The sequence below is a fragment of the Gekko japonicus genome, unplaced genomic scaffold (genome assembly GCF_001447785.1).
Source record: "Gekko japonicus isolate JY-2015 unplaced genomic scaffold, Gekko_japonicus_V1.1 scaffold610, whole genome shotgun sequence".
NCBI lineage: Eukaryota > Metazoa > Chordata > Lepidosauria > Squamata > Gekkonidae > Gekko > Gekko japonicus.
The window spans coordinates 858,692-870,159 of NW_015165846.1; the positions used below are offsets into that span (position 1 = coordinate 858,692).

Here is an 11,468-nt window from a genome sequence, read left to right on the forward strand (position 1 = left end):
CTGCAGTCACCGTCGGCAGTGATCCTGGATCCCAGGAACGTGACATCTGTAACTGCTTCCATGACTTCCCCTTCTATTTGCCAAGGAGTGATGGGGCCAGGTGCCATGATCTTCATTTTTTTTATGTTGAGTTTCAAGCCAACTTTTGCACTCTCCTGTTTCATCATGAGCAAGAGGCTCTTTAGGTCCTCTTCACTTTCTGCCATTAGAGTGGTATCATCTGCATATCTGAGGTTGTTGATGTTTTTCCTAGCAAATTTAATTCCGGCTTGTGATTCATCCAGCATTTCGTATGATGCACTCCGCATATAAATTAGATAAGCAAGGTGACAATATACATCCTTGTCGTACTCCTTTTCCTATGCTAAACCAGTCAGTTGTTCCATATCTGGTTCTAACTGTCGCTTCTTGACCCTTATACATGTTTCTCAAGAGACATGTGAAGTGGTCTGGTACTCCAATCTCTTTAAAAATAAGCAAGGTGACAATATACATCCTTGTCGTACTCCTTTTCCTATGCTAAACCAGTCAGTTGTTCCATATCTGGTTCTAACTGTCGCTTCTTGACCCTTATACATGTTTCTCAAGAGACATGTGAAGTGGTCTGGTACTCCAATCTCTTTAAAACTGCGAAACCAAGCTTGTACGTCTGTCAGTTCTCTATCCACATACTGCTGAAGCCCAGCTTGTAGGATCTTGAGCATGACCTTGCTACCGTGTGAAATGAGTACAATTGTGCGACAGTTTGAACATTCCTTGGCATTGCCCTTCTTTGGGATTGGAATGTAAACTGACCTTTTCCAGTCCTGCGGCCACTGTTGCGTTTTCCAAATTTGCTGGCATATTGAGTGCAGCACTTTAATAGCATCATCTTTTAAGACTTTGAATAGCTCAGCTGGAATACCATCACCTCCACTAGCTTTGTTGTTAGTAATGCTTTCTAAGGCCCATTTGACTTTGCACTCTAGGATGTCTGGCTCAAGGTCAGTGATCACACCGTCGTGGTTATCAAGGACATTGAGATTCTTCTTGTATAGTTCTGTGTATTCTTGCCATCTCTTCCTAATCTCTTCTGCTTCTGTTAGGTCCCTACTGTTTTTGTCCTTTATCATGGCCAGCTTTGCACGGAACGTTCTCTTGATTTCTCCAGTTTTCTTGAAGAGATCTCTAGTCCTTCCCATTCTATTGTTTTCCTCTATTACTTTGTATTGTTCACTCAGGAAAGCCTCCTTTTCTCTCCTTGCTGTTTTCACCTTTGCCATTCACTTTCCTTCTTTCCTCTGCTATTTGTAAAGCCTCATCAGACAGCCACTTTGCTTTCTTGCATTTCTATTTCTTCGGGATAGTGCTGATTGCTGCCTCCTGTACAATGTCATGAACCTCCATCCATAGTTCTTCAGGCACTCTGTCTATCAAGTCTAGTCCCTTAAACCTATTCTTCACCTCCAATGTATATTCCTAAGGGATGTGAGGTAGGTCAAACCTGAATGGCCTAGTGATTTCCCCAACTTTCTTCAGTTTAAGCCTGAATTTTGCAATGAGTAGCTCATGATCTGAGTCACAGTCAGCTCTAGGTCTTGTTTTTACTGACTGTATTGAGCTTCTCCATCTTTGACTGCAAATGACATAATCAATCTGATTTGTTGCCCATCTGGTGATGTCCATGTGTAGTCTCACCTCTTAGGTTGTTGGAAGAGGGTGTTTGCTATGACAACCATGTTCTCTTGACAAAGCTCTGTTCGCCTTTGCCCAGATTCATTTTGTTCTCCAAGGCCAAACTTGTCTGTTATCCCGGTTACCTTTTGACTTCCTACTTTAGCATTCCAGTCCCCTATGATGATGAGGACATCTTTTTTTCGTGTTAGTTCTAGGAGGTGCTGTAGGTCTTCATAGAACCGGTCCACTTCAGCCTCTTCTGCATCAGTGGTTGGGGCATAGACTAAGGCCACACCATTTTTTTTTTTTTACAGAATTCTTGGCCACTGTAGTAGATATAATGGTCTTCTGAGTTAATTTCGCCCATTCCCGTCCACTTTAGTTCACTAATTCCCTAGATGTTGATGTTCAGTCTTGCCATTCCATTTTTGACCACATCAAGCTTACCTTGGTTCATAGATCTTACATTCCTATGCAGTATTGTTCTTTGCAGCATTAGCCTTTCCTTTCACCATCAGACACATCCACAAATGAGCATTCTTTTGGCTTTGGCCCAGCCGCTTCACTCTTTCTGGGGTTATTTGTACTTGCCCTCTGCTCTTCCCCAATAGCATATTTTGACACCTTCTGACCTGAGGGGCTCATCTTCCAGCATCATATATTTTGGCCTTTTGTTACTGTCCATGGGGTTTCCTTGGCAAAGATACTGGAGTGGGTTGCCATTTCCTTCTCCAGTGGATCACATTTTGTCTGAGTTCTCTGCTGTGGCCTGTCCGTCCTGGGTGGTCATCCATGGCATAGCCCACAGCCTAATCAAACCATGCAAGCCCCCTCGCCATATCAAGGCAGTGATCCACAAGAGAGACCTCTAACTTACCTGGTATGAAATTTCTATGATAGGAGGTTGGGAAGAATTTGCCTTTGATACAATATCAGGGAATATTTCCCTTGGTAGATTTTATGAGGCTTCCCCTTGAAGAAAACTCATGGTGCTGGTCTAGATTTAAAGAGAGCTGTGCTGGGTGCCACCTCCCATGGTTTGTCCAAAGTTTTAAAAGTATAAATAAATATCTGCAGTGTGTAAAAATGAGCATTATAACTGACAATAACAGACTCATGTTGTCATTTGTTTTGTTCCAACAATGTGTAAATGAAAAGGAAAATTTCATAATACATTGTCAACCACACAGACAATAGTGAAAGAACTGCAGCAACAGGTAGCATTTAAATATACAAATTATATGGAGCAATGGAATATATGGCAAATACAGAAAACTTCATTTTGTTTTTTAAAAAATGGATTTGAAAAAATGTTTTACTGCATCCGTGCACATGGACAAGATAGTAGAGTTACAATCGTTTTCACTTAGTATAAGCATAGATGACAAAGAGTAATTTTAGTGTTTCTGCAAGGAGTGGTGTATACCTGGAAATCTTCCGTCAAATCCACATTATGAATCCTGCCAAAATTATACCCATAATATGATGAAGCTCAGTTTAAGATTAACATTTTTAGCAAAACTTAAATCAGGGATGATTTGTAGAAATCCACACTCATTGAATTTCACAAATCAATCTCCATCCCCTAGCTATCTGTCTCAGCATCCTCTTCAAATTTAAATTAGCTCTGTGGGATTCCATTAAGCAGCTTTTAGGGGGAAGGGGTTTGCATCTGGGGCTTTTTGCATCATTTTCTTCCCCCAGTGTCGGCAAACACTCACTGTGGGAAGTTTTTTGAGCAAAACACTCACTTGGGTATATACTTGTACTATCCCCAAAACAACCAATGTGTTTGTAGTATAAAAAGTTAGCTTTTTTGTGTGCTTAAAATTGTGTTTTTGTTAGTATTTTGCCAAACATAGGGGTAGTTTTGAATACATTTCCATTTTTTGTTTATGTGCTGTAATATAAGTGTATACTGGGGTTGCAGAAGTTCACATCCATGAGACCCCACCCATCCCAATTTTTATAGTCTTTGTGAGCTCTAGTAAAACTTTACTCTTTTGTTTGGCTACTCAGCTTTTCATTAAATTCTAAGAAAGATAAATGCAGTGAAACCCTGGACTTAAAGAAGAAAATGAATCCAAATTAGGACGGAGTTGGAGGAATCTGATCATTAATAGTTTAAATTATATAGTGGAACTTTAGGAGGGTTTTTGTTTTTTGTTTAATCTGATCTTTTAAAAAGTTATCTTCAGCTCTGCTGTAGGCAAAGCCTTTGATTTGTGCAAAGAAGCCATTCTAAGATGATTCTTTAGCATACAATTACTGTTTTAAACCAAAGAATCCCTTGCAAGAGAAAAAGATCCTTTTTTAACCCCCGAAAGGACATGTTGGATATTATGGGACCCATATGGACAAAGGGTCACAAAAGAAGAAAGGGATCCTTCCTTGCAGTAAGGAAAGGGATCAGGTGATATTGGTCCTCCTTGTGCCAGTAGGAAGCCTGATAGGACCAACCTTCTCGTCCTGGTGATTTGGCTTCTGCTTTTCTCCCATATGATGTGAACAAGTTTTGGCTTACTGTGCCATGAAGCCTTTTTCACTGCTGTAAGTCTAGCATGATACCTGGCCTGGTTAAAGAAAGAACAAAGATCCTATAGAAAATTCATCTGGCTTAGAGAGCCAATTTGGTGTAGTGGTTAAGAGCGGTGGACTCTAATGTGGGAGATCTGGGTTTGATTCCTCACTTCTCCATATGCAGCCAGCTGGGTGACCTAGGGTCAGTCACAGCTCTCTTAGAGCTGTTCTGTCAGAGCACTCAGCCTCACCTACCTCACAGGGTGTCTGTTGTTGTAGGGAGAGGAAAGGAAGGTGATTGTAAGCTGCTATGAGACTTCAGGTGAAGGGCGGGGTATAAATCCAGCTCTTCTTCTGCCGTTATATTGCTATGAATGACAGCCAAAGTACAGTTTGGGTGGGAGGAGACTTTCCTAGGTCCTTTGTTTTTATACAGTTGTTAATAGAATTGGGACCTCTAAATGCTACTGTGATAGCACTCAAATCTGTATGGGTCTTGCTTTAATTTAGGTACATTATTATGAAGATGGTAATGTGCAGTTGGTTAGTCACAAAGACATACAGGATTCTGTAGCTGTTTCGGTGAGTGGAACATTTAATCTGTTTCTTTTGCTGCATGTAATTCTGCTTTCAGACCTGGTTCCATTTAGGGAGGCTTTTACTGAGGGTTAACTGTGTTTATTGTAGCAAAATAAAACAATCCAGTGGCACCCTGAAGACTAATAACATTTATTCCAACATGGAAGATGAGAGAGGTCAGAGGTTCCAACCAAGCATAGAGTACAGATATAGGATAAACAATAGTAAATCAAGGAAGAAGCCATCTGAAGCATAAGAAAATTAACTGATGTCAGTAGAGGGTTCTAGTATAATACAATGTTAAGAAGAACCAGTTAAAGTTGTTGCAAGGAAACCCAAGCCCATACTGTTGCAGATCTGAAAGTCACTGTTGTACAAAAAAAGAAAAAAAATCACAGAATATACAAAAAGAACATAAGAGAAGCCATGTTGGATCAGGCCAATGGCCCATCTAGTCCAACACTCTGTGTCACAGAGTGGCCAAAACCCAGGTGCCATCAGGAGGTCCACCAGAGGGGCCAGAACTCCAGAAGCCCTCCCACTGTTGCCCCCCCAAGCATCAAGAATACAGAGCTTCATTGCCCATATATAGTGTTCCCTCTATACCTGCTCCATATGCTTATCCAACCCCCTCTTGAAGCGGTCTGTGCTTGTAACTACCAGCACTTCCTGCACCAGTGAATTCCACATGTTAATTACTCTTTGGGTGAAGAAGTACTTCCTTTTATCTGTTTTAAGCTTACTGCTCATTAATCTCACTTACTGCCCACAAAATACAAAAGTGCTGAATTATAACTCATCAATTTAAACATTCTCATGAAGGCTTAGAGAGTTGGATTTCCATACTATAATTTCTGATAGCTCTACAGGACCTACTTTACAGAAGCTTGATATGTTGTATCATACTATAACTCCTCACTTATGTCAGTTAATTTTTTTATGTGTCAGACAATTAGTTGTTTATTCTGCTTCATTCTTTATCTGTACCTCACGACAGTCTGGAACCTGACCTTTCTTATCATCCATTAACAACCAAATCAATTCTGTCCCTTGCACAGATATTCACACCTGAAGATGTATGATTCATACCAAGCTCCTCTCTGGCCTAACTTCTTCCTTCCCCCTTCTGTAATTTTACTTACAAAAAGCTGAAAAAAGATTTTCTCTTCATAACACCTGAAGAAGGGACCTCTGGTTCACAAAAGCTCCTGCTGGAATAAAGGTAGTCAGTCTTTAAGGTGTCACTGGATTTCTGCTTTATTTTATTTTTTAGTAAGATGGTTGCTGAGGGCAGCAAGTACCTTGCTGTGGTAGAAAACGAGTACCATGAATGGCTTGTATAGAGAGCTGTTTAGGAAGGCATGCTGCAGGTGAAGGCTACCGTCTCTGTCCTCTAGAGAAAACCCTCTGCATCTTATTGCTGAGTTAAGAAGAGCTAACGTCAGTCCCAATTATTCCTCAGCAAGCATACTAATTTTCAGATTCTGATTTCCAGTAGAAAACTTGGTAGATTAGTTTTGAGATGCTTAAGTTTTATTTTTTTCAAGTCCCTAGTGCTCAAATAGAACTTGAAAATTTCCAGGCAATTGCTGCTGAAGATTTGTAGTCAGAAACAGTCTGGACTATGAAGCATTCTGTCTGAAAGTTCAGGGTTGAAAAGGTATCTGTCTTCTAACTTGCATCCCTGCATTTACTCTAAACCAAGCTATAGTTATAGCATTATTGGAATGAGCCTGAGCAGTCCTCAGACTCACATTCTTTATAATCCCTCCCCTTGCAAATAGGGATCTAATTAAAGATTTATGTGGCAAACTATGGTTTGCTGATACATATGAACCACAGACTGAGGTTTGGACTCTTCCCCTGAAAACCAGGATTCAAAACCACAGTTTAGTCCTTTTTTTGTAGGGTAGAACATAATCCAAGGTAAAGTTTACCACAAAATTAGAAGCCATAGAAGAAGAGAAAGAGTTCATGATCCTGAGAATCTAGCAGTCTGGTGCACATAGCAGCAAATCATGATTTGCCGTATCTGAAGAATCATATGTATTCTTAGTATATTATATCACAAAATGAATACAATAGAAAGTTATGCAACCAGCATTATCTGCTAACAAATTAACATTTGTTCAGTTTGCATAATTCATTCTAGACCTGATTATAAAGAAGAGGAAGGACTACAGCATGTGTGGGTTACATGTTGCATCTGTATTGCGTTTTCCTGTAGAGGGCAGTAATCTTTCATTTTCTAAACTGTTGAACTTTGTGAACAGATTCATTTAGAAGCTTCATTACATGATGATAAGACCAAATGTTAATTCTTACTTTTTTAGAATGATGTTCAGACAGCCAAGGATTTTATTAAAATTATTGAACATGCAGAAAATGAGTATCAGGTAAAGCACTGTTTTTAAACTTTTTTTGGTATTCATTTTAATGGATAAAAATATATATCTATAAACTATCCCCCCCCTCCAGTTTACCCAGGGATGCTTCTGCATTGGTGGGGTTATGGAGCAAGCAAAGGGGAAGAATTTCCCCTCTACCTGTGTGGTGCAGCAGCCAATCAGGCACTGAGCTCTCTGAGGGAGGGGTGGAGCTTCAAGGCATGGACCTGGAAGCCTGAGTTTTCAGTCTGGTCCACCCGTCCAATATTTAGAGAGCTGCAGCCTGGGCTTGGCCACACAGTCAGCTCTTCCATCCCTGCCCACCCTCCCTTGGTTCTTGTGTTTCAGTATTTGGCTCAGGGTTTGATATGAATGTTTCTGGTGAATGTTTGTCACAGCTTTGTCAGGTGGTTTCAGCATTTGCCTGGATCCAGTTTTAGGGAGGCTGAGTATACATGCCTGCCTCCCTGGGTCTGGGGACCCCTGTAAGGGCTCTTGAGGGTGGGGCTGTCCACATTATGCCTAGCTCAGGGGCTGGCATTCAGCTCTAACCCTCAGGTGGCAAGGAAACCACGCAGTGGCTGACACCCATGTGAGACTCCTGGACTTGCCATCTTGTGGTTGCTTCCCCAGCAGGCAAGCTGGGGGAGGGGTGTTCATTGGTTGACAGGTAGGTCACTCAATGCTGGATCCATGCCCTATGTTGCACTGGTACTCTTATGATTGTACTCAATAAAAGCTGTGGTTTTTTCTACTCCAAAGCAATGTGGTCTGTTGTTTGTTCTTCCCTTCATCCTTGTCGTTCTCCCCCCCCCCCGGGTACACAAATCTAATACTGAACTTGGCCCCAGAAAGTGGATTAATGAGTGCTCTGTCCCTTGTTAGCTGGTAGGAGCAATGATCTAGATCTGGTTCTTATGTCTTACAATACAGCAGGGCCATTTTTTTAACACATTGGTTTTACCATGAAACAAAGAACCTAGAAGGTTCAATGAATCCAAACTGAAGGGCCCAGTATTCAAATAATTGAATATAAAACATAAATATCAAATCTACAAAAACAAATCACAATGATTTAAAAACAATTACATGGCACTATACACTACTATGTTACATTGGCTCCATACTGCACTTGAAAGTGATTTTCTTTGGACCAGAATAGGAAGGTACACAATTGAATTACCACTCAAGATACGTGTACCTGACTAGGGCAGAAGGTGATTTCAGATGAGGCCTCTTAATTACATCTCTTCCTTGAACAAATTTAGAGTCCAGTGGCACCTTTAAGACCAACAAAGGTTTATTCAAGGTATGAGCTCTCGTGTGCAAAGTGCACTTTTTCAAATACAGTGGAATGGTTGGGAAGGTTCAAACTTACAGACTGGCTGAACAGCAACTTAACATGTAACATGATGAAGATGTTTTAAGTTATACATCCCACTCCACTGTATTTGAAATCATTTTGTAATAAATACATGTATTTTTTGTATATTATATATATTTATGTCTTATATTCTGATTTGAATACTGGGCCCTTCCATTTGGATTCATTTAACCTAGGTTCTTAAATCATTCTTTTGGGTTAAGCCCCCCCCCCCTTGTCCTTATAACCATGAAACCATAATTAATTCAGTGATCAAGGCATGTGTAAATTGTGATGCTTAATGATGAAAGCTGCTACACTGGCACATAGTTCCATGGATAGGAGAGTAAAGAGATGCATTACAGCTGTTTTGAGGGAAAAGTAAGATACATACTTCTCATAATAACACCAGAGCTTGCCCTCAATACAGAATAAAATCTTAATGTCCTATCTGGGTTGGTGCCTTGCAGTCCTGCTTGTATTTGAGCCGAACTAGATAGTTACAGATGCATTAAATATGGATCTTCTGTGGTCATATAGAAAATGGAGGGTCTTATTTAAGGAGCCTGCAGCTTAACTTTCCCTCAATCTATTCTCCAAACTCCCCTTTATCCAAGCTAGGTTCTAGTACTAGACCAGAGCCCAGTGAGTGGGGAAATGCCTGGAGAAACAAGAAGAGGAGAGAGAAACTTTGGGAGTATTTAGCTTCAGTCATCCATGCCCCTTTTCTCTTTAAATTCTGATCCATGCCTTTTCCAATGTGATTGTGGAAGATTTGGATATAAGTATATTGATCTGCCAACTGGTCGGGTTCCTTGTCTCTTCTTTTACTATATGATCTCCAGAAAGGAGTTCCACTTCTCTTTCTGCAATGTATAACTGATTTCATGGGTGACCTCCTATCCATAAGCATGCTTTGTGGGGATTCAAGAAGGCCATACATCTTTCAGGCTTTGATAATAGCTTAACCAACGCTTATTTAAATGATGTATTTTTTAAGAAGTTTAATCTCAAACCTTCTTGTTTGCAGACAGCAATCAGTGAAAATTACCAGACTATGTCAGACACAACGTTCAAAGCCTTACGCCGCCAACTGCCTGTCACCCGTACCAAGATTGACTGGAACAAAATCCTCAGCTACAAGATTGGCAAAGAAATGCAGAACGCCTAAGGCCAGAGCAGAAGTGGTGTAGGAAATGTTAGCATGCAAAAACAAAGCAAAACACAAAATGTGTTCCTATGTCAAGTAGGAGGTTTCTCTGACATGTTGGCATCTGTCTAGGGCTTTCAGAGCTAACAGGTTTTCTAGTCTCATGAAGGACTGCTGCAAACATCGCATTGTCTGTGTATTGTTTTGTCTCTGCCATGTAAGTTTCTTGTGCAGAAGTATCCATGGATTTCCTAGGATTTCTTCATTCAGCCACTTTGAGACCAGTGATATCACTCTGTTCTTGTGCTGATTGGAAAGCTTCTTAGCTGGAAGAGCCCTTCTTAGAAATGCAAGCTGGTAATTGTTGGGGATACTGTTCCAGAACTCTTACTAGCACTCCAAGTGCTGCATTCAGTTCAACAGGACTGCTGGCAGCTTTAAGGTATCACACTGCACCAGATACACCTTGTCCTACCTTGTCCCCATGACTGCCAATTTCCACCTAGCAATATTCTCTAGGCTTAGCTTTTAATGTTTGCAAGGTGTTTACAAGATTCTCCCCAGAAGTCCCAAAAAGGCCAGATTGTCTGGAATGGGTTATATGTGGGAGGAGTTTTTTGTTTTTGTTTTTTATCCAAAGACTCTTGAGGCACATTTTCTTCAAGTGAATTTTTGTCTTTTTTTTCCCTGGAAGTACAATTTAATATAGACATCTGCATTTTTACAGAATGGGTCCCCCATTTTTCTTTTTAAAAAATAATGTCTGATTGCTGTCAAGACATCTTGTTTAGACTGAGAAGAAATTACAGAACTTGTTTATGGAAAGTTGGGCTTACTCTGCTTTAATGCTTTGTGGCAAGTTGATGGCATTTATACCAGAGACGTATGAATGGACATGTACAAATGGTCAATAAAAGATTTGCACCAAACCATATTCTGGTGTAGCTATTTCCTTCTGATGTACTCGAGATGAGCACTGCTTTTCAGTGACTGTTTGGTGAGGTTATCTCTTGGATCCTACCATAAGTGAAACCTTGCCGAGCTGGGCCAAATTCTGTTTATAGCTAGTCAGATAGCCCTTCCTGTTGTTTTTGTTTCTAGCATCTAATAATCTTGAGGTTTCTGCCACTGAACATGGAGGTTCTCCACTGTCAAGGCTAATGACAATTAGAGGACCTTTTCACTGAGTTTCCCACTGTGTCCCCAATATCTATTTTTTTGGTAAATCAATTTACCGTCACTTCACTCCACATAATACACAGGTGACAAAGTGTTTTTTTTTTTACAGTGTTCATCACTTCAGACTTACATGCACTCACTTTGGAGATATACTTCTGTTGTTTTTGAGAATGTGCTTGAGATGTTCACATTCCTAGATAATGTGGTGACTGCAAAATTAGCTACCCCACCCTGAAACATTTATGGCTAATAATGCTTTCCCAATATAAATCCTCATGGTGTTCCAGATGACTCTGGTGAGGCCTGATTCAGATATAACCATGCACTTAAGAGGCCCAAGGCAGCTAGGTAGTGCTCCTGTATCAAGTCATTCATCTTCTGGCAAAAGGTACACCTCAACAGTGGGGGGAGGGGTTTGCTTCATTTTGGGTAGAGTACACAAGTAAAATCCTCCTAGAGAACTGTCAAGGCAAGGTACTTACTCAGCTCCCCACATATTAAGTTCACATCTTTCAGTAGAAGTGGTTATCGCATGGGTTAGGACTGGTCAGTGAGGCAGTTTTAATGAATAAACTACCGAATTACATGATACTGTCACTGGAGAAGCCTTGAAAGGTAGAATAGGAATCTGAGG

At 40.5% G+C, this 11,468-nt stretch overlaps 1 protein-coding gene across 2 annotated transcripts in view; it reads left to right on the top strand.

The window, feature by feature from the left end:
* Positions 1–10,584, top strand: part of CAPZA1 (capping protein (actin filament) muscle Z-line, alpha 1) — a 30,201-nt gene extending 19,617 nt beyond the window's left edge. For both annotated transcript variants that reach the window (XM_015411067.1, XM_015411068.1), the window contains exons 8-10: positions 4,687–4,758; positions 7,089–7,151; positions 9,536–10,584. In XM_015411067.1, the coding sequence (XP_015266553.1) occupies positions 4,687–4,758; positions 7,089–7,151; positions 9,536–9,676 (276 nt within the window). In that variant the 3' untranslated portion in view covers positions 9,677–10,584. The remainder of the gene's footprint in view (positions 1–4,686; positions 4,759–7,088; positions 7,152–9,535) is intronic.
* Positions 10,585–11,468: the final 884 nt, after the last annotated feature.